Genomic DNA, 23,995 nt, shown 5'->3' with positions numbered 1-23,995 from the left:
TGTAGCTAGAATGGAAGAAAGTAGGAACGCGTTCAAAGTCATGGCTGGAAGACCAATCTGAAAACCTCCATTATTAAAACCTAGGCGCAGATGGGAAGACAATATTGAGATGGATCTCGCAGAGATTCGAATACAAAGAAGAAACTCGATGCAGCTAGCTCAGGATAGAAGTCAGTGGAGAGCTTTTGTGAACGCGGCATTGAACCTTTCGGTTCCATAGGCCATAGAATTAGTTAGTTATCTAGTGTCTTTTTCTAACCTTGTCATGTACACACAAATTGATATAATTGTGTATGCTATAAGTTGGATTTAAGGGAATCCGTTTAGACATTTAATGTTTTGTAGGATTTAAATTCATAAAAAGATAAGATAGTATGTTTTTCTTCATGCATGAGCTTCCATTAGCTAGACTCATGTGTTTTCCTCGGTGCCAGATTTTAATACACGACGTATTGCAGGATACAAAATGCTACGCATTACTTGTTTGTAGACAGCTATTAATTTAGTATTTTGAACAATATTGTTGATATTAATTAAGTTAAAATTAAATTACGGGTATTATGTATTCCTAAATTGTATGTACACAATTTGGTTTAAAGACTTCTTAATATTTACAAAAAATATAAAAGTAACCGTTTTACATTCGTCGTGGCGGAACAAGATGGATGTTGGTAACTCCCGCAACGGTAAGCTCCTCGGTGGCTAAAGGCCTTGAGCAATAACCTTCTAGTGAGAGAGCACGGTTCAAATCCAACAGATGTTACGGAAAGGAAACAAGGTCCCTTTTGAGAGGTTTTCTGGAAATTCTAATAAAAACTCCTATATCTCTTTTCCCTTCAAATATCTAGAAAATTGTTAACATCGTGGGAAAATGTTAACTCTTCCCACAAAACAAACAAAAACGAATCAAATATCGCTAATTTGCATTTGTAGTGCTCTTACAAAATGTTTCGAACGGACAACTCATAACCGTTGTATGTTTTATGATTTCAAAAATGAGTTCAGTTGCATTGATATCACACAATGGGTTCAGTGCGGCTGATGTCACGATAATTTTACAAAGAGAACTTATATATCCTTAGACATACCATGGAAATGTCAATATTAGTTAAACATTTATTTTACAGGCTACAGAATTTTCTAAAATATCTGAATGTTTTACATTATTCGTTTCAACCTAACTTTCAGTTTTAATCTATAGTCAAACTCTTTGAAAAAAAACCTGTCGCTCGGGATGATTTTCCTCTCATCTTCGTTTACCAATAATTTCGTTTATCCGAAGATCCTTCTTAGTTTACACTCTTTAATTGTATTAATCCTGTGACATTTATACATTAAAGGTAACGAGAATATTTTTTTGTGTTATATTATTTGTTTCCAGTCTCTTTGGAAAATGCAATCGAAAAAAGGACAACATAAGAATGTAAAACCAAGATGTGCAGTGTGTGAAGTTTAATTTGTGAACACTATTGCATCAATAGAAAACAAGAAAAAATATAAAAAACATGTTTCAAATATTACAGTTATATATATATATATATATATATATATATATATATATATATATATATATATATATATATATATATATATATATATATATATTTGACATCCTTGCAATACTCTAAGTAATGAAGATCTATAATTTCGTGAAGTAGAATATACAGAAATAAACTAAACATAAACAATAATGGATATGGATAAATGTTTCTCATAATATTTTAATAAGATCTGCTTCTATTCTCTCTTTCTCTTGGTAAATATGTGCATAATTATTACATTTGATCTCTAGATGGAGAATTTTGAGCAAAGGGAATTGATCATTTGTCTTCCGTGCAACCACTATTTTATGAGATAGAATATACTACGGTCTGTGGAATCGAACCAAAGTTCTCCAATGGGAATTCCACAACGATACCGATACTCCACAGATTACTCTACCCAAAGCTTGTAGTGTTTCTTTCTAAGACCGATAACATAAGAAGAAATATTTCAAATCAATGAAGTTTTGAACTACAGTGGTAATCCCCGTAGTTGTTTGTTCTTTCCCAACCAACATTCCTAAATCGTCTCTGTGATACCTTCCTTCCAATTCCTTAAGGGTTGCTCACGATCGCTTTGTCAATTGTTTTCACTTGAAAAGGATATGAACCCATGTTAATATCCTACATTACTCAATAGTCCAGACGTTACCTCTACTCACTACTTAATCACGTAAAACGTAAGCCAAATATTGCTAAGTTCAGCCCTGCTGTTTGGAACCAACCGGTAATGTTCTTCCTGTAATTATATTTCCATTAAATTGTGTACATGACGAAACTCATTTATTCGATGACCTGAAGGCAAATTACTGTCCACTTCCAAACTGAATAATATATAATACAGAAAAAAAAACTACAAAACGACAACATATTATATAGTAATTTCGCCGTGAATATTCAGTACGCTGATAATAATAATAATAATAATAATAATAATAATAATAATAATAATAATAACAATTATTATTATTATTATTATTATTATTATTATTATTATTATTATTATTATTATTATTATTGACCTTCACGGAATGGGTGTCATTTCAGCGAACTACTTAGGTCTTCGTCTTTTATAGTATTTCGCTTTACTGCTAACACTGTACTGGTAATACCTTTTGTCTTTGATTATTGCTTTTATTCTTGTCTTCATTTCGAAAGAGAAGAATATTCGAAGAAATGCCACCATGATTCCTCTTATGATTAATGTAAACATCATTTGCAATTAGTAAAGAATAAAAAGTAAACGCTCCGCCGTTAGTGAAAAATAAAAATGGAAGTGAAGGGGTTCGAACCAATACTAATGACTATTAAAAATACAATCACTACATGCCTTGAACCTCTCGACTACGATTCTTACGTTGAGTACTGGGAGGCTTGTGTTTAGGTCAGGCATGTTCAATACGTTTTGCAAAGAGACCCGGTTTAGCTCTGAAGCAGCACAGGTGCAATGTGGGTAAAAAAGAGAGGTAATCAGTAAGAAGTAATGATGAATAAAGAGAGAAGTAAGAAAAACAATGGCCATTAAGAGAGAAAGACGAATGAAGATATGCATCCTGTGCTCACATTATGGTAAGAAACACACACAGTGTTTACTCGGTTTTTTGTCAGTAATCTCCTAGTAATAATATTATTTCCACATCTTAAACTTTTTTTGTAACAAGTAAAGAAAAGCATCCGTATAAACTTGATTTAATGCGACCAGCCTAGAAATTGCGTAAGTTGATACTTTATTCAGCGTAGGAATTGCAGTCAAGAGGTTTAAGGTATGTGGTTATTGCATCTCTAATGACTATTAGCATTTGTTTGATCTCCACCATTTCCACTTTTTTACGTTTAGCAGCTATGACAGAACGTTCAATTGTCGTTCTTGACTAATTGAGAATGGCGTTTACGTTCAAACTTAGTGGAATTATGGTGGCTTTTGCTTGGATATTCTTCTCTTTCGAAATGAATACAAGAATAAAAGCAATACGGAAACACAAAAGGTATGCTATATAGCCAAACAAGTAACAAATCTGTCAAGTTGCTGCAAAGCAGCATACATGAAATAATTCCTAAGACAGTGTATACATATGACACAAAGGAATGCATACTAAATTGTTCAATAAGGTACGCAACCAAACATTTCTTTTCGGGAAGGAGGAACTCAAAGCCTTGTTTATGAAAATAACAAGTATTCAAAGACCCTAAATGTGAATATTTAGGAAGCCCGACCCTAATCGCTTACTAACATTTTTCGCCAAGTGACAGTATTCTTGGGTAGTACGCCCTTTGACCTTCTGGTTATGAGCTAGCCTTGCGAGCATATTTCGCCGCTATTCCAACGTAATATATAGGTATTTGACATTGCTAGACCTTCGACAGTGTTAGCACATAAATGAGGTTCGCATGAGTGTTCTTCAATACACTCCCATCTGTTTTTAAACATATGCCTTTTAAACATATACATTTTAAACATATTTATAAATATAGGACAAACTTTTTAAACGTATACCTAGGTATAACATGTCTAGTTTGAGAAAAGAAAAGGATGTTTTTTGGTCATGCTTCTAAAAGGATAATGAAAAGATTTTTAAAGATACAGATTATATTAGCTTCTTACTTAATCGTATTATAACACTCACAATATTAATAATATCGCTAATACTAAGACTACATACAGAAGACATAGAGTTGTAAAACATAGATATATCTCTTGTTTTCTGTCTGTTTCGCTAACGACCAGAGTGAAGAACTTGAGGTCAACGTGAGTCGAGATAACCGGAGTGCAACGATGAAGGCAATAAAATCTAATTAGAACATAGAGTATATACCTGTTAATTTTATTAGATTTTTCTCTAAATTTTTCATACAGTTGGCCAAGAATATATTTCATTGTCATGCTTTCCGAATTATTAATTTGATTCCTTTAATTTCAATTCCTTTCAATGATCTTATGTTCTATAATATTCGTTTGTAGTAATGTAAAAATTTCTCATATTAAACATTCCTATGAAAAGGCAAATCACTAAGCAAAATTTGTAGGTACACCGTTAATTATAAACCTGTATATCTTATTTGGTTTATTTTTAATTTTAGTACTCATGTATGATTAAAGTATATTTGTTAATTTAAGAATGTGTTGTCGCAGGTATGGGTTGTGTTATTGCTGGATGGGGTGCTGAAGATTTTTATGGAGAACAAAATATAATATTACCAGACAAGCTGAAAAGGAGTTATGTGCAAATTCAATCGCCAGATATATGTGTTAAAAGAATGTTGGACAAGGAAGTACTGCAGGGCAAAATATGTGTGCATGATAGTGTGAATCCATCCAGAACACAAGGATGTAAGGTGAGTATTCGTATACACGTTTATATAAAATGCATAAGTGTGGACTTTATCTGGCAATAGAATTTTAAAAACAACTGTTACTTTAGGAATTAAGAAAACATAGTTTACCAAAATATATTGGCATGTACTTAAATGAAATATCGGTATTTTTATAACTTTCAAAAATTTATTCTTGTAATAATGAGATTCATAATTGCCAATAAAAAGCGTTGAAAAAAGAACGAACTAAATTCTGTAATGTGTTCACCGGTGAGAGAATGGTAATATTGTTGCGTATGTAATAAATAGCGTTCCGAGAAGAGCGCAAATTTCAAAACCCTCCACTAGAGGGTCATGTGCGTAAACCATGTGACTTATAAAGCCACCAGAAGGAGAGACAAACCTCCAGATCAGCCAGTCGTGTTATGAGAAGTGTAAAAGTGAAACAGCAGCGTAAGAGAAGAGTAGAAAGTTGTTGTTCGTGTTCTGACGGCGGAAGGAGTAGGGGGAAAGATATTCATCGAAGAATGTCACAAGTGTACTGTGAACACTACATGTCCGTTAATAGGATCAAGGAGTTGCACAAGCGTTTCAGGAGAGGATGGCTGTCGTTAGCCGATGACACACGGTCTCAAACACAACACCGCATTACCGATGACATCATTAAGCTGATTGGCGAACTCGTTCCCTCAGAACCGCTGTGTAAGCGTGAAAACCATGGCCGCCGGGGTCGATTTTAGCGTCGGAAGTGTACATAAAGCCATGACGGAAATACTGTAAAATGTGCATGCAATTGGTGCCCCACAATCTTCAACCACCTGAGGAAGCATGTCATATGGTTCAGTGTCCTGATCGTCTGCAGCGCTATGGCAGGGAAAGAATGAGTTCCTGGTACGGGTGATGGCTGGAGATGGGTGTTGGTGTCATCACTTCGAAACAGATTCGAAATGGCAACGTCCCAGTGCGAGTATACAAGGTCATTACCACCAAAAAGCATTTCATTGCCATCCACACAAATGCAGAAAGGTTTTGCTGACGTTTTTCTTTGACCAAGACAGCCCCCTTCAGACAGACTTTTTGCAGCACTAAACAGTAGTAAATGGCCGGCGTTACGAGCAAATATTGACCAAATTTCGCTAAGCGATGAAATCAAAAGGGCAAATCAAGGTCACCCATGGGGTCATTTTCCTTTATCACAATGACCGATCACATAAGACCAATACCGTCAGTGCAGTTGTGCAGAAATTCAAGTAGGAGTCTGTCAAACTCCTCGCCAGCTCTGCAGTCCAGCCTAGGCATTCCATTCAGATTTCTCTCCCTACTATTACGCCATTTCTTGCCCCATAAAAAGGTTATGTGTGGCAAAAGATTCACCTCGGATGACGATGTCTAGCAGTACCTTCGGAACTGGTTTGCAATGTAGCTCAGGAAATTCTACGGGTGAGCCAGTCATCGACTTGTATCGAAGTGGGAAATGTGCCTTAACAGCCAGGACCAATACTTCTAACATACAGGTACAAGTTTTTATTCCTCAGCCTCCGACTCGTTTATTTATGAACGCTCCTTATCAATATTAATACTTAATAAAGAAAGACGTAAAGATTAAAGGAAAAATATATGACTGAAGTATAACAATCTTTAGTAATTAATAAAATAAATAAAAGTAAGTGTGTATCCGGATCAGTAACCAAGTATATGCGGCCGGTCTTATAAATAAAATAAAAGCAGCAAAGGTTCTAACTGGATTACTTGTTATTAATCTTTCACAGTACTTTTTTGTTCTGTTAGTAATACATCACGTCGCGAATATGTTCATGTTAGAAAATACAGCTTCAAAAGTTATGGAAGTTTTTTTGCAGAACAGTTTAAGTGACCCTGAAAAAAATAATATATGTGCTGTACAATAAACAGACGCTGTTCGTGGCAAAGAAAACACAATTAAGTTCAGTGTATTCGAACCGTTCCAAAATTATTGACAATAGGACTTGTAGAGTATGTACCTATTTCTGTGGTCACTGTCCCCTGTAGTTTTAAGGTTATAAAACATATATAGGGACAAATTAAAGGGAAGTTCGGGTTAAATATTGGAGAAAACAATTTGTTTAGTACTTATAACAAAATTCCATCTTCGCTTGGAAGGTTCCGCATACCTTCATAGCTAAAATGTCTGACTGCACTTATATGTAGTGATGTAATACTACAGCTTGTAGATATACTATCGTCCATTAAAAAAATATAAGAAACGCTCATCCCCTTTATACATCTTCTTTCATAAATATAAAGTGAGACGAGAAGATCCTCCAGCGTTCAGGGTAAGAGTAGTTTGCGAAGTGTTCTAATTGATCATCAAGCACACTTTAGTGGTATATGATCCATAATAATAGCAAAAACTGTAATTTGATAAAGTAATAGTACAAACAATATCAAGAGCATTTATCAACGTTTAAAGATAACGTAGTCAAACTGTTACATAATATTTCAGTAATAAACATGTTTCAAATGTTTTTATATCACATTCTTCATTTACTCTTCGAGAGATAGAAGATTTAATAACTTTGCCATGCAACTAAGACATATTTTGTAGATAAATTTACAAAACAAAGCGAGACTTTTTCAACATTTACGACAAGAAACGAGAAAACCATAATTATCATCTCATCTCGTGAACAACGCTATGAGCAAGCGAGTAATATGTCAAAGAATCACGATCAGGTTTCCCTTAAGATAAACCATCTATGAAAGTAATAATTTTGGCTTGATACAAGCTAGTAAGAAATGATACACACGTCTGACGATAGAAACAAAGAAGAGGATGATAAATAATCAACAAAATATTCGAACCTAATCCGAAAGACATGGCACACTGAATAGTCCTCCTTCTGAAACTATTCTCTTCGATTACTGTCTCAGTTTCATTAGTGATGCTTTCCGCAGATCTTCATTACATATAGCTACTATAAGCGTAACTAACGAAGTTCTGTCAGTTTTCTGGAGACCTATGTTGAATTGATCCTCACACCCGTAGTTGAATGCGAATGGAGATAAGGCGAAGCCAACATAGTACCTGCATATGGCAGTACACTTACACTTTCAATTTGCTTAAGGACAGAGTGAAAATGGGAGAGAGCATCATGAGGCCTTGTAAGCTGTACGAGTTGAAGCTGGGGTCAAGCGTCGCTGCAGGAGGCGGAAAACACAAAAACCTTTTCTGAGGTTGTTGTGATAACTCGGCAGTGCGCAATGGAATAACAAGTTTAAGGAGGTGACGAAACATTCCGAAGACACACTACTTCTTCAACACATACTCATGCATAGAATGAGGATCTTTATGCAGCAATTGAGGCAAACAGTGCTCAGATATGTATTCTCCATACTCCCTGGTACATTCCCTGGACAGTCAACTTGGAGGACGCTAGTTCAAATCTCTAGTAGAGGTGCAAAACGGACTCGATACCTTCTTCGCTTTAGGGCCCACCAAGTTCTACCGTGATTTAATCCGTGCCCTTTCAGAACTGATACTGATGGGGACTATTTTTGATCTTTAAGGTACGTCTAAGTGACATATCGATGTTTAAAGGTAGTTTTCGAAACAAGTAACTTATTTTTTGTTTACCTTTGTAACAAGTGTAATATTAACAATAATCCTTTCAATATATTTATCCACAAGTCCATCTCTGCGCCAATATTCATCTCCTCGATTTCAGGAAATCCACAGGATTTGGACCAATTATTGTGTACTATTTTATTGATGAGTTTCCGAGTGAGCTGTTTGAATTTCCTTATGAATTGAAATCTCAACGATAAGGTGGAAGCCTTAGAAGAGTGAATTCTTTTCTTTTCACATTTTATTGGCTGAGTGTACAGGTTGTCGTCTCTTTTGTAGTACAATTACTGAGAGTACCATTGATTCGGAAAACTAGAGTTTCTAATTCCCGCAAAATGTATTTTCTTAAATGACTGGATACGACGCATTCTGCAAACCACGATGGCGGCAGGCAGTAGCTAAATAATCTCTCGCTCCTGAAGTGACTTGTTACATTCACCTCTTGCTGATAATCTTCACTTTTTGACTTTGTTTCGTAGACTACTTCTACCCCTCACATGAATTCCGTGTCAGATCCCTCATGAACTACTATTTATCTTTTCCCACGAATTCCATTCCTGATTTCACCAAATTCATCATTACTTTTTCAATATTTATTCACTGTATAAGGGATGTGAATTAGTGTTTCGTCTACATAGGCAACTGATAACTTGGGTTCCTTAACATTTTTTGAAGCGCCGCTATGTACACGACATACAGGTCAACGATATCTAGAGCTTCTATTAACATGGACCTACTATTTTTCAACCTTTTGAAGCTGAATCATATTTTCTTTCATAGCTTTCGTTAAGTTTCCTTCTCACCTGAAAACTAATATCCACTCTGAGTTCAGCAAGTAATTTTGCCAACGAGAGAATTTCTGTCTGCACTTAATGTTTCAAAAAGTTTCCTGGGAAAGCACACTTTTCAAAATTATACTAAAGTATTCTTTTTGTTTGCAATTTGCGTTTACGTGGCGGTCCAACTTTCTCTACACACCTTTAAGCTCTTTGCTGTATCGATGTCTGTTTTGCACTGTTCTCTTCCTCCGAACTGCATCTTAAGATAGCCTTGCCGTTGTTTGAGTGAAAAGAATTCACAACCAACTCTTTTTAAAATAAAATGTTAATACTTTAAAGATTATACTTTTACTTTGAAAACGACAACATTCCTCTGTGGTTTGTAGGATATAGTGACACTTCGTTTACCTTTCAAGTGACCTATCTTAGCACAATAAAGGAAAACTACGCTCCAATCACTGGACTTTAGTTAAATTACAATAGTCAATAATAATAACCTTTGACGTTCCTCCTCTGTTAGTTTGTGTCACTAGGAACTTTGTAGCAATATAATGTAAGGAATTCATAGTCCTCCTATTGAACAAAACCTAGACGTTCATCTTTGTGAATCAAAGATTTAAACTTGGGAAACTCGAAGTTATATTTCTCTCATATTACAACCATGTCGGATTATGTGAACTCCGAACGGCTCTCTAATCGGTGTTTTGAGAAACCAAATTCTTTGCATTGGAATCATATTCTTATGTGCTGCAAGAGTTTCATGAGAGAGAAAATTGAGCATATTTCATCGCCGTACCCCTAATCAACTCCCCAGCAGTCATGGATCCGCCCCTGATTAAGATGATTCAAAAAGAGAACTTAATCCTATGTATGACACCTCATTATTCAGCACAAATCGTTAATTTTGAATATCGAGTCTTTCTTCCACTTTGGAAACTTTATTTGAAAAAGAATATATCAAATCTTGCAATATGACTGAAGTGACCAGATTAAAGTTTACCATGGTGTTCGCAAATAGAATACATAAAAATACATATTCAATGTATCTTTTACAGGCAGTATTTTATTATAAGAATAATACTACTCCAGAAACTGATTAGAGTATACGAGTATATGTATTTCAATATCAAAACCACTTGCATAAGTTATTCCAAAGTATCAAGTTTGAAAAGAACTGTGTTTGTCTTCCACTGTTATCTCATTCCTCAAAGATACTGGTGATGAAACAATTAGCCGAAAATCAGCGGAAGGTTCTAACGTGAATTCATGTAAAAGATGGTTGTCATGTTAGTTAAATAAGTTCAGTATTAACAAAAAAGTGCATAATCATTTCAGTCCCATGTAAAATATTTTAATAATTAGGCATTAACATAAAAATACAACTGATTAAAGGCGATAGCCTTTGTATTTGAATTGCGTAACTAACTCAATGGCTTATAGAACACGAAAGTTCAAAGCCGCGCTAACATCAGCTCAACGTTGAACTCTCTACTCACTTTAGAGGACAAGTTTCGAATTTGCATTCTTATTTCTGCGAGTCCCATCTTAATGTTGTTCTCGCACCTGCGTTTAGGTCTTCGTAATGGTCGCTTTTGAATGGATTTCCAGTTAACAAATTAAAAGCGTTCTTACTTTATTCAACTCTGGTTATATTACCTGCCAATCTGAGCCTTCTATTGTTGATGAACCTACCAACGCTAGGTGAACGTTATGAATTTTACCTCCTTATAAAGTTTCCTCCATACCCCATTCTCGTGCTCTTGAGTCCGAATATTAGCCTCAGGATTTTGTTCTCAAATATTTACAGTCTACGTTCTTCCCCCAGAGTAAGCGGCTTTGCCTCGCAACCATACAGAACAACAGGTAATAATATTGTTTTGTATATTGTAAGCTTCAGATTCATCGACAGAACTCGAACGGCAAAAATTGTAAACTGAATAAAACACTAATTTCCTTGTTTTATTATACCGAATATGATTTTGATCTGTTAACACTCGCCAAGCGAAGATACTAGAAATAACGTATCCGACGAACATAGGTTGATTTTTGACCCATCAATATTTTAATTATTTTCTAAGGAGAACGTACTATTATTACTAGACGTCCAATTAATTTAAAATTTGATATTAGTGATGAGCATATTGGTATTCAGTGGTGGGTCCAGAGGTTAAAAATTGGGGGGAAGAGCCAGCCAGATCCCAGACTATGATAGCTTCAGCACTTGCTTTCTGCTGTCTAATCATTTTATGAAATATCTCATCTAAAGTTTTCAAAAACTTTTGCTCGGACATTATTACCGCACAGAGAAAAGAAGCGCGCAGTTCATTTTCATTCTTATTTTGCATGAGTGAATGTCGACTAATATCATTGATATTTAATGTAACAGGAAGTGTTCCCAGTTCGTGAAGGGAAATTTCACGTTCACAGACACGAAATTTTCCAATATGACTCAATGGTTCCTACAAATATATAACGCACACAATCACACCCAGATTAACATATAAACTATCATGCGTTTTCATTGGTATATATTTTCAAGAAAATTATATCATACATATTTGGAATAAAATATCCCGCATTCTAGCCACTGATATGAATTTGCCATTTTGTCTTAATTTTCTGCCACTTGTCAACACGGCTGACATGTTGAAGCAAGCTAGAGAATGAGCAAACATTAGAAGTTATCATGTAGAATGAGCAAAATGGCAACAAATATTACGGTGTGAGGTAGACAAGACAAATGAAATATCCTTCACATAAACAGCGAAGACCAGGTCATTCAAGATCCAGAAAAAGAATTGTTTATTTGTGGTAACAAATAAAGGATGGTGTAGTAATAGAAGCGTTACTGTATGGTACGTAGGTTAAAATGAGCCTATCTAGGACGATGACCGGAAAAAGGAAGAAGAAATAGGAAAAAAGTTAATCTAAAACATTTAAGCAAAAAACGACACCATATCCGTTGAGAGAATGTTAATATTAATCCAAAGTATTTGAAAGTACTCGTTTTGTCGAAAGTATTATTTGATATGTTTAATGAATCCACAATTTGCTGTGTTAGTATCCGTAGAATACTTCTGGCACTTTGTTTTTTCAATCTACTTCTAAACCTAAATTCTTGCAAGCATTTAAAAAGACCTCAGCATTTCTGTCTATTGTTCTCGTATCATCCGCTATTATATTTGCGTCATCAGCATACGCAATACCCTGTAGGATATCTTTCAAATCTAGGCCCTGGTTGTTGTCGTTTATTTTCGTTATAAAGTACTCAGAATAAAGTTGAATAACAATGGCAACAACACTGCTCCTGTTTACAGGCCATTCTTGACCGGAAAGGTCATTGTTATGAATTTCTCCACGCGGATATTACTTTGGGAGTTATTTCAACGATCTTAATTAACCTTACTAATTCTGAATTTCATATGTGGATAAAATACATGTTTTCAGTTGTTGGATGAGGTTGCTTCAGTTATTGAGAAGTAAACTGCAAGATGGTCGTAAGGGAACATTTGAACAAATTGCGGAACAGTATCTATAAGAGTGTGATGAAAACACAAGAGCTGCTCTCACCTGACAACGCAATCGTCTCTCTTTATCGTTTGATATTCTTCAACCACCGTATCAACATTCACTAATAACCACATTTCTGATTTTCTTCACAAGGATTATTGTTGCATATCCCAAACTCACGCACTAATAATGACACAAATAGTTGGAGATTCAAGAAGAAATAACTTTTCTACATGATGAATTAGAATATACCTTGTTATTTTCTAGCAGTTCATCAAAAGTGGCTCAACGACCAAGGGCACAATAATCTTAGCTAATGAGCTCTCTTGCGTACTTTGTGTCTACAAACTGGACACAGTAAGTAGCATGAATTCGCCTTTGGTCGCTTCTTTCTCTGTCGTCAATGACTATATTTCCCTTACTCGTAACTATTCTGCATGTAAACAGACAAACATGTAAACAGACTGCCTGTATACAAACTAGAGTTCTCTAAGCTCTAGCTTTTGCGTCATACTATTGAGTCTATATCACGCAGTTTATATACGTCCTTCTTGCATGTTACTTCTCCATTCACAACAATTACTACAGATTGGTTATCACCAGAGTATTTGTGGTAAAACCCTAACTCAAGATGGACACTTTCAATATGGCGGCCATGATATTAACTACATAGAGCAGATTTTATGGATGTACTACTAAACATTTACCTTCACTTAAACATTTTTGTGGACATTTACATAAACATAAACATTTACCAACATAAACATTTTTGTCGACATTCACGCGCGGAACGAGTGATTCCTTAGCTTTCTCTGTTACTGGGCAATACAGTCGGCCATATTTCTTTCGGCTCTCTTGTTTTTCCATGTTGCCCTCACCCGCTCTAAATTTGCATATCAACATAGTTTCATACTTTCTTTCATATCTGATACATTTTGTTCGAGAACTCGAGTGCCCCATTTTGACCCTTCCCTGGTCAAAGAGACTTTGTGTATATACCACTGTTTCTGTTCACACTGGGCCCACCACTTCTCCTTTTGTAGAACGTCTTTCACTTAAGGATCGCCAAACCGTCGGACACAGGTTCTAACAAGAATAATCCTTTGCTTTACTGTAGTCTGGATTTTATTCTGAAGCGACTTGCTAGGTTCAATTCAGCAGTTTTCTATCATTGAATCCGCCAGAACACTAAAGAATGCAGAATCGAGACAGGGTGATATGATCAAGCAGAGCAATGTACTCACAGAAAATACAGTGAAACTTCAATGGATCGTTATTTCGAAGTATGATTCTAACATTACCCAGTGGCCATCGTTCACCAACCTAATTCGAATTTCATATATAACAAGAAAAAATAAAATCATTACAGAATCACTACAATGTTCAATCATCATATGGAAAGATAAATTAATTGAGTCCATGGTCTGAACTCACAGTTTGCAGAAACAGTAAATGCTATACACTCTATGCAGACGTAATAAACACTGAGGTAATATGTTAATATACACTTTCTTGCTGAAGCATGGCATCACTGAATTAATTTTAAAAAGAGAAAATAATAATAAAAGCAAAGTAGTAATAATAATTAACACCATCACCAAATATCACGTAACACTGTCACACGGATGTAGCAGTCACAGAAAGCAGGGTTACGTTGTCTCTTTCCATTGTTCAAAACACAAGGAAGAGTTTAATTCTAAAAACTTCATTAGGTTTTTGGTAACCTCAGATTCCATAAATAATTTTTTGTACACTTTTGTACAATAATTGACGGAAACCATCTGTGTTTTTACAAAACGTCTTATTCATGAGTATAATGGTCGATATTAGCGCAGTCTACGGTGAGTAAACACAATACATTATGAAATAGTAACTGTTAAATATGATAATCACATATTAGTAGAAAGATGTACTTAGTTTCAGAACAATCTTTTCGGCCAAAAGGGCGTCGGAGTGTGCCACAAAAACTTTATGAAACTTGATTAAGATAAACGAGAGGAAATTTCAGAGTATACCTTCTTAATTATTATTTTAGGTTACAAATAATCTTTATATATAGAAAAGGGCGGAGGTAAGCAAGGGAATGGAGTATCTTGGTTTGGTATAGGAAGAGAATCCGTTGTTATTTTATTTACTGGCTGAGATATGGTTGATTTAATTGAGCTGTTTTCGGTTACAAAAGCAACAGAGATTTCTCAAGCAAAATCGAAAATTAGAGAGAAGCAGGAAGGCGAAAAAAGGAATTGGCCAAGAAATTGTTGAGGCCAAATGAGCTGGTTTGTCTAAAAGAAAAGCACTATCACTAGATAGTACGCAGAACGACGCCAACACACGATGAAAATTCACCAAGTAAAGTATTGCCATGGTGAGCAAAAAATTCCTTATAATCAACAAAACTCTTGGGGCATCAGATGCAAATAAATAGGAATATATTTCGGAATTGGAACAGTTTGGTAATTTGTGATATTTAGGTGTGGAACCTGAGATGCCCTAGGTATATCACGCACAATGGACATTAAAGTGACGTGACGTTTTTTAAGGTGTGTTAAGTTGAAATTGCAAATTGTTTGTTTAGGCAGCGGGTAGTGAATGGATTATTTTGTGGTTAGTTGTTAGATTTGGGACACACGGATAAATCGGGTGCATCGTTGAGTAGGAATTCAAAATAATTTTCACATGACAAGGAACATGAAGCGTTACTACTTCAGGGTTGGTGTGGCCGGAAAAGGTACTGTTGTTTGCGTGTTATTGGGACAAATAAAAAAGAGCGGATGGGGACGGATGAATAATCGCATAAAGATTAATGTCAAGCACGATAACATCGGTAAGGTGGGATTCATAACAGGTGTAGGAGCAAGCTTCTAAAGTGTGCGCCACAGATTTAGAATAATGCAATTTCCTAAGACAATACGAATAACCATCATGACGAGTCAGCGTAGACGGAAAGTTGTATAAGAGTAATGAATGAATCTGACAATGTTACAAGCCTGATCCTATAATTACTATGAATGTGTTATCAGCTGACAAGGCTACATATGCAGAGTCATAAGGAATACGACAAGTCATATTGTCATGTAAAAATGGTATTGGTAAAACAGAATATAATTTCTAATTAGCATTTGTGTGTACGATAGGAACTTTCAGTCGGATATGAATAAAGTCTGATACAACAGAACAACGAACCAATTCAGTCTATTAATATAAGTCTAAGAGATCCAATGGGATAGCAAGATCAAACTGATCCACCAAAACTCTTCTACGTAAATTGCTTAAATATTCTTAAGAATTGATGATGACACTACCTGTGCTGATAGAAAATATCGATAATTTTCAATTACTTCCTCATACATATAAATTCGAGAAAGTTGAGAAATATGAGTTAAGGTGGTAAGAATTTCTAAAATAATAGATCGTGTGGTACAAGTAGTTTCACCATGAATGTTTCAAATTTCATCAGCCAATTTTTCTCTTCGTTTAGCAAATGAAGAGAAAATTCATCAAATTTCCGAAAAAACATATACAACTGTGACCGAAATAAATTAATTTCTTGTGTCATATTACCATAAATGATATGATTAGCTTCTAATTGTAAACGCACAGCGCTAACAATCTGATTCAATTGTTCTACTTTAATTCACAATGGTTGGATTTGTTTAGTAGTCGTAAAATTACAATAATAACTTGCAATGTCACCAACAAAACTAAACAAGGAACGTTTGCCCCGAACTTTTACATCACTTACGATAGAACGATTACAATGCTGTAGGAGACCAAAATGTTCAAACATATGCCTATGCAACCTAACTATACTTCTAGCATATCCACACTCGGTTGATACAGGTAAAGTTGTACTGCAGAAAACATTTTGGAGTGAACTTGGAACTGTTTAATTTCCCGTATCTTTAACGTTATATTAGAGAATAGTGATATGCTTTAAGAATATGAAATAATGCCTGGCAGTTGTTTCAGCTAGGTGCCAGAAATTACTTGCATATGCTGAGTAGCGGTTAGATATGATAAGCTTAGTATCATCAAAATAAGACGGAAAGATTGCAAGATCAATCCGGTCTTATGTGCACTTGTAAGCAAACAAAAATAAACGAAAATCAACTCCCATGCATTTAGTTTCAAAAAATACAATGGAATTACAAAACATGCACGAATAGACGCTATTAATGAAGACGAATGATAGATAAGAATTATACGCAAACGTAGTACTGAAAGTACTTCAAGTAGATATTTTTACATCTTAATAAAACTAACAATGCAGTTGAAACAAAACAATAATAAACAACGTCCCTGGTGCCTAAGAAAAGGATAAACTAATACTTCAATTATTCTTCATTAAAATAGCATCATAACTACCAGTACATACGTTCATTTTTTCTGTCTTACATTTTAAATCAGAGCTATTCTATAATCGAACAATAAAATAAAAATAAATAAGACTTCATCGATGATACAAAATAAAACACTCTGATTATCATCACACGCTAACTCATCTTAATCAAGCTACAAAAAAGAAAAAAAGAAAAAGCATCTGAAGTTAATGAGAATGTTGTACTTCGATTACATCATAAATATACAAACGTTCAATGGAAAAGCGACCAACGGAAACCAAACAGTAAAACTCAGCAAACGTAAAGATGACAGAAGTATGACCTATTAACCAAGTTCTGCTAATTGAACGCTCAAACAACAAATTAAAATATATAATCTCTAATTGTGAAAAAGTCTCTAAAACGCGAATGATATTACGGTCTAACTTAGATTCTCCCTTCTATATTTAACCAAAGAATACAAAAGATGATTCTAAATAATGCAAAAGAAGGAATAACACTCTTCATTACAGTAGAGGAGAATGAAAGGACGATTTGTGTTTTCACAAATCGTAGCTTCGTCATCGGGGTGAGGTATACACAGGCTCTCACCACTTGCCCGTGCTACTGTATGAACGGGAACCGGTCAAAACCCCCACAGCCAAAACACCCACACTCAAGAAATGTCAATACGCCCACACAAACGGTCATAACCCCCTGTTTATTTATGTGGGGATTATAACCGTTGCAATGTGTGGCTGTTTTGTCCATTTGTGTGGGAGTTATGACCGATTGTGTGGCCGTTTTGACATTTCTTGACTGTGGGGGTTTTGGCTGTGGGAGTTTTTACCGTTCGTGCGTTTGGCAGATTTGTCCATTTGTGTGGGGGTTATGACCGATCGTGTGGGAGTTTTGACATTTCTTGAGTGTGGGGGTTTTGGCTGTGGGGGTTTTGACCGTTCGTGCGTTTGGGAGATTTGTCCATTTGTGTGGGGCTTATTACCGTTTGTGTGGGTGTTTTGACATTTCTTGAGTGTGGAGGTTTTGGCTGTGGGGGTTTTGACCTAGACCCTAATGAACAGTGTTATTGGAGACCACCACATATGTTAGTCAATAATCTAGTTTTTAAAATTCTTTTTAGTGTTATTTACTCTGATTTTTAAAGAAATATTACACAAGTGTCTTCACTTCCATACGTTTCTGATGGAGTCCTTCTGATCTTCGAAGATCGGATCATGTTTCGTGACTTCAGATCATGTTTCCTCATCCTCTAATTGTTATTCTTGTTGCACAAAATCTTGGTTTTTGAATTTTTCCCTGTTTTCAGGTTCTTGTCCTTCCTTTCCTTCTACTTCTATTTCGTTGTTAAAGAAAATGCAGATGTTCTTTGTATAAACTACCCACCACAGGAAGCCACAGAATTAATAATGCGTTGGGATAATGAAATAGTAACACAAATTAGTAATACAGCAGATTTCCTATGAAGGTCTAGTACTCTAGTAGAATTCTCTGCCTCCAGTCGAAAGGTAAAAGAACTGACATGATTTTATGAGAATTAAGATTAAACCAAGCTTCTTTAAAGAAAGAAGCTATACATAAAGATGGATGAGACTATTGAGAGAATCGTTAAAGCATAATGTTACTGATTATCTCAGACATACACAATCAGAACTTGAATTAATGCACGATCTCCACCAGAACTCACGATATATTATGATATCTATATCTGATTTCTCAGAATTCGTATATTAATAATACAACACAACCAATTGTTGAAACAAACAAACAAAAGAAATGAAACGAAGATATGATCAAGAAACTTCATTTTATAAGAACAAAGTAATTACACAATAATTCGCGGTTCAGCATGATTTGTACATGGCACAATAGTTCAAGGTTGTACTTTTTAGGCTCTGGGCATTGCAAGAGTGTGATAAGTCAGTAATTAGTCATGAACGTTCATACGTCGCATTATTTATAAAAATAATTTAAAAGTAAATAATATCAGTAATTTTGGACTCCTACAATTGATCGCAATTACTATGTGAGTTTTCAAATAATTATTGACATGTTGATCATAAACATCACAAGTCGCAATTGTTATGGCACCCTTACAGTAGGTAGGTTACTTTAATTTCTGAGGTTATAATATGGCTGGTTATGAATCAAAGGAAACTACTGCATCCTAGACGAAGTGTTTGTAATAGACTCAGTGGCAAGGAATATAAGTTAGTCTTGCATTATAGGTGATAGGAGAAGACTGAAAGCAATGCAAACGCACTTTTAAAAGTTTTAAGGCATACATATTTAAAAGTAAATTCAGAAAAGACTAAATACATGGGATTAGGACTTAAAATTATGGACGTATCAAAATATCAAATAATACTTTCGACAAAGTGAAAACTTTCAAATATCTAAATCCACTGTTACCAGACCATAATCATACCCACGAAGAAAAAACAGATAAAAATATCGATTAAAACAGTTAATTTGTGTTATTATGTAGTTCAAGATCCATTTCATTGCGAATTATGTTGAGAATTCAAGCTTAAAATTTATAAAACGATAAATATACCTCTAGTATCGTATTGTTGCATAGTCGGTTTCCCTGAGGGGAGAACGTAGACTGAATGTGTTTCCTTGATGGAATAAATACTGACACTAATGTTCCTACATAATATTAACGGGAATGTGGAATGAATGACACTTCATAAGGAAGAACTGTACAATTTATACCCTTTACCAAACATTGCCAGGATCCTTAAATCTAAGAGACTCAGGTTGGCTGGTCATGTAGTCAGAACGGAAGAAAGCGGGAATCTAAACTTTAAAGAACCATTATGACAAAATTAGGTGCCTATTGGAGGATAATATTACTATGCAACTCGCAGAAATAGGAAAACATTTTTGGGTAGAAACTTGATGGGGTTACCTAAAAAGAGGATTGAATGAAGAACTTTCGTAAATGTGGTATGGAATCTCCAGCTTCCATAGGACATAGAGATAGTTAGTTAGGACGTAGCGTTTGTGAAGTACTCTTGTCACTTTACATTGTCTCATTTAAATATTACTTAAGCTAGTTTTTTATTATAATATCATGTATTTTGCTTCATAAAATCATATTCTCATAAGATTTTAGTTCCCTGTTTTACTGGCTGTGGCGTTCTATACCTAGATATTATAAAAAAGACTTATTAGTATTATAAATGTAGTACTGTTCCTTTTTAAAAGTGATACTTTGGTACAAGCGCTTTGCATTGAAATTTTAAAACCATAAAATTCAAAATTTTCGACATTAATGTATATATATATCTGTTTGACACTTCAGTATTCAACGTTCTATATTTACTCTTTTGAGTTGAATCAATATACGTATTTATTTTTATCGTCATTTATCTTCTTTTTTCTATACCACAGAGACATTTCTCTGACTTCTGAATCTCCGTTATGGAATTTGCCAAATTATCATTGAAATTACTTCATTTACTACTCTCATCCGAAGCCATCCTAGCAGTTACTCCTAGTATTACGTAAATGTTTAGAAGGTTGATGTAAATTAGGTTTCATGTATTCTCTAAATATACAATATCTACCAAAAATCACTACACAACTTTCGGTATGAAGCATTTCATGACGTGCTTTATATAGCGTAGGGTTGCCTTTGGAATTGTTCACAGCATGCATCCTCCGAGGAAGGTGCTAATAGATATCAGGCGGAAAGGAAGCCCACTCCTCCTGCAAGTCGGTTCCAATTGCAACAGGTTAATTTGGATGAGTTGGTCTGAACTTTAAACACTGGTAGAATTCATCCCACAGAAATTCAACGAGGTTTCAGATCACTCCACTGAGCAGGCCACTATACTGTTTGCACTTTGTTCTTGTCATATCACGACATAATGTTGACAGCTTTATAGCAAGAGGCATTATCATCCTTATAGTAACATGAGCCCATTGCAAAAAAATCACAATGTGGGAAATACTGAATTGCCCAAAATGTCAAGATAATTTGCACTCGTCATGTTACAAGGTGCATAACAAGCGAGCCTAGGACCAACCAGCAAATTCACCCCATACCATTACAGCATTACCTAAGTTGGCACAATGCACTCTGGTATGAAACGTTTCCTGGCCACACCTATACCCGATCATCTGACACTAAATACCTGTAGTGTGATTTGCCACTCCATAACACCTCATTCTGTTGGTCTAGTACATATTTTTATGAGCCTAACACCATGCCAACTTTCTGGCTTTGTTCGATGGAGTGATGTATGGCTTGTGGAATGTATGATGTATGGCATACCATTCAAACCAAATGCATTCAATTCAGTAATGACAGAGAAACTGTTGTGCCTGCGTGGAACTCATGCTGGATAGGAGATGACGTTTAACGGTCAATTATGGATACTACTTGCTTCAGCACTCTCCAGTCCCTGTCCGTCAATTTCTTGGGCCGTCCGGACCTCTTAGGGACACGGGTGAGACCGTGACGTTTGCAATTCAGGACTACATCACCCATCGTTAATTTAGGATGGCGTAATTGGGCACTAATGGCACGATTGTACAAACCCGCAGTGTGACAGCTGATGATGTCTTCCATATCGAACCTACTAAGTTTTTCTCTATGCGCTATTCTTAGTCAAATTGACCCTCGCATGACGCACCATCACTGGAAATACCTTCTGTACCGAAACGAATCTCTGCACGTGTATATTGGTTTGGATACCTAACGGCGATGTCTTAACAGACTGCCAGCAGACTTTCTAGTAGATAGTTTACACTTAAAGTAACCGGAAAAGTTAAGTCAATTTCTAAACCACCACCTTCAGACACCAATATGTTACCTAAGAGGTACCTGGCAGATGAAAAATATACCATTCTGCATCGACGATCTCCGAGCGTTATGGGATGCCACGGATTCCATCGCGGTAGAACTTTATTGACCCGGAAACGAAGAAGGTATCAAGTGAATGTTGTATCTCAACTAAGGATTTGAACTGGCGTGCTCCAAGGTAATTGCCCAGGGTATTAACGTGTGACAAATGTACGGTGTAACGTTCGGGGATTACGGTGGATGAACTAGTGTTTCCCCTCCAAGGCGTAGAATTGTGTCCCGGGTAATCATAGCCAGGTCAGGCTTAGCGTTGTCAAGTAATAGGAGGATACAAATGCAATTCAGAAGTATTGGCTCCAGATTTTTTAAAGTTTATTTTGCTCAACTGCTGACAGTAAACAGTTACTTTGATGCTCATTCTAACTGGTAGCAGTACCTTATGAAATATGCCACAAGCTGTACAACAAACACCCAGGAGGTCTTTCTGGTGCTGCAGTGCTGATTACAGCTGTTTTGGAACCAGTTCATGGGATTATAACCAATGATGACGGCGCGTGGAGTTTCCTACAGGACCCAATACTCATCACATGTCAACACCCTGTCCAGAAATGGCTCTTTCCTTAGACGAGACAGCAAAGAAACACCGGTGTCTGGTAGCGTCGCCTTCCGACACTGAGTCACATTATGTGATACCCATCGAATCAACTTGTAGTGCTTCTCAAGGTGATGGAGGTACTGCCGAATGGATTCTCCACTCTACTGTAGTCCCAGTTCCTTACATGTCAGGCTACTGTTCGCCTTAATTGCTTCCTGAAGATCTTCATTTTGTACATGTGTTGGTCTTCCAGTACGTGGTGTGACTTCGAGTTTTTCGCCCCGGTCCTTAAACTTGTTATACCACCGCTGCATTCTCCGCGTAGTAACGGCACACTCACCAAAGGTTCGGAATATTTACTGCTTCGCTGCAACGGTGTGAGATCCCTGTTTCAAGTCGTACAGAATACATGCCCTTATGACGCGCGTTGATGGTCTCTGTTCTTACCAAGTTTACGGTGTAACTGAACTACAAGAAACAAACAGTGTGTTGGACATACCCACACCAACACCTGAACTTAGTATTATTTGCATTCGCATTCAACTCACTATCTGAGGATCAATTGAGCACAGACGTGCTCAAAAAGAGACAGAACGTTCTTGGTTACCTTCATATTAAAAGCTAAAGGGCAAAATAGTATAAATTATAATGTATTAAATTATCAAAATCAATATACAGAACTTAGCCAATAGTTAATTTATCTTTTAATGAAATTTCAAATTCCTCAGTAATGTTATACATGAGGTTATTATATATCGTTTACTTTAAAAAGGAACATTTTCACAATAATCTTGGTCATCACGATCTTTCAGGAATCATCAAATTGAATAATACTAGGCAAGTGTGTGCTTTATGTTTGCGGTAATACTGTATATGTCATGGTAATACATCCCAAAATCCCAAATAATCGTGAGGAGTATATTTATAATAAATTTCGACACATATAACTTATTTTCTTCTGATTTCAGGGTGATTCTGGAGGACCATTAATATGTGATGGTGTTCTATATGGAGTACTTTCATACACAACTTTAAACTGTGGACAGGACAAATCAGTTGACCCATTTAGCCTTTATTCGAGCATCTTAATATATAAAAACTGGATTCAGTCGCATACTGGACTGAAATTTTAACCGATGAATCTCCATGCGTATCCTTAATATTAGATAAATTTACCTTATACAATAAGAATGCTTATAAAACTATTTTCTTTTATATTTGTTTTGCAATCTATCACACTAAATTCGTATATTTTATGTTATAATAAAATTATCTATCTTACCTAAATGTTTTTATATTTGTCACGAAACTCTTAAAGTAGAATAAATTGTACGTTTCACATTATTTTAAAATACATTTATTATTTGATAAAAAGAGTGTTTTATTTGGTATTGTTATAATTAAAATTAAGTAATTACTAAGAGAAGAAAACGAGTTTGATGAATCTTAATACTCTTATCCGTATGCGAAATTGAAAACCAAAAAGTGTATTTGCATGTTG

The 23,995-nt window shown here is 35.5% G+C and overlaps 1 protein-coding gene across 1 annotated transcript in view; it reads left to right on the top strand.

Moving 5' to 3' along the window:
* The window catches only part of LOC145668496 (kallikrein-7-like), a 42,281-nt gene extending 18,654 nt beyond the window's left edge, over nucleotides 1-23,627 (top strand). The window contains exons 4-5 of the mRNA XM_081736455.1: nucleotides 4,672-4,874; nucleotides 23,463-23,627. Coding sequence (XP_081592581.1) covers nucleotides 4,672-4,874; nucleotides 23,463-23,627 — 368 coding nt within the window. The remainder of the gene's footprint in view (nucleotides 1-4,671; nucleotides 4,875-23,462) is intronic.
* The last annotated feature ends 368 nt before the right edge of the window (nucleotides 23,628-23,995 follow it).

The sequence above is a fragment of the Thermobia domestica genome, chromosome 1, assembly GCF_964235325.1.
Source record: "Thermobia domestica chromosome 1, izTheDome1.hap1.1, whole genome shotgun sequence".
In the NCBI taxonomy this organism is placed as follows: Eukaryota; Metazoa; Arthropoda; class Insecta; order Zygentoma; family Lepismatidae; genus Thermobia; species Thermobia domestica.
Note: the sequence above shows the minus strand (reverse complement) of the source record. Positions and strands in the feature narration are given on the sequence as shown.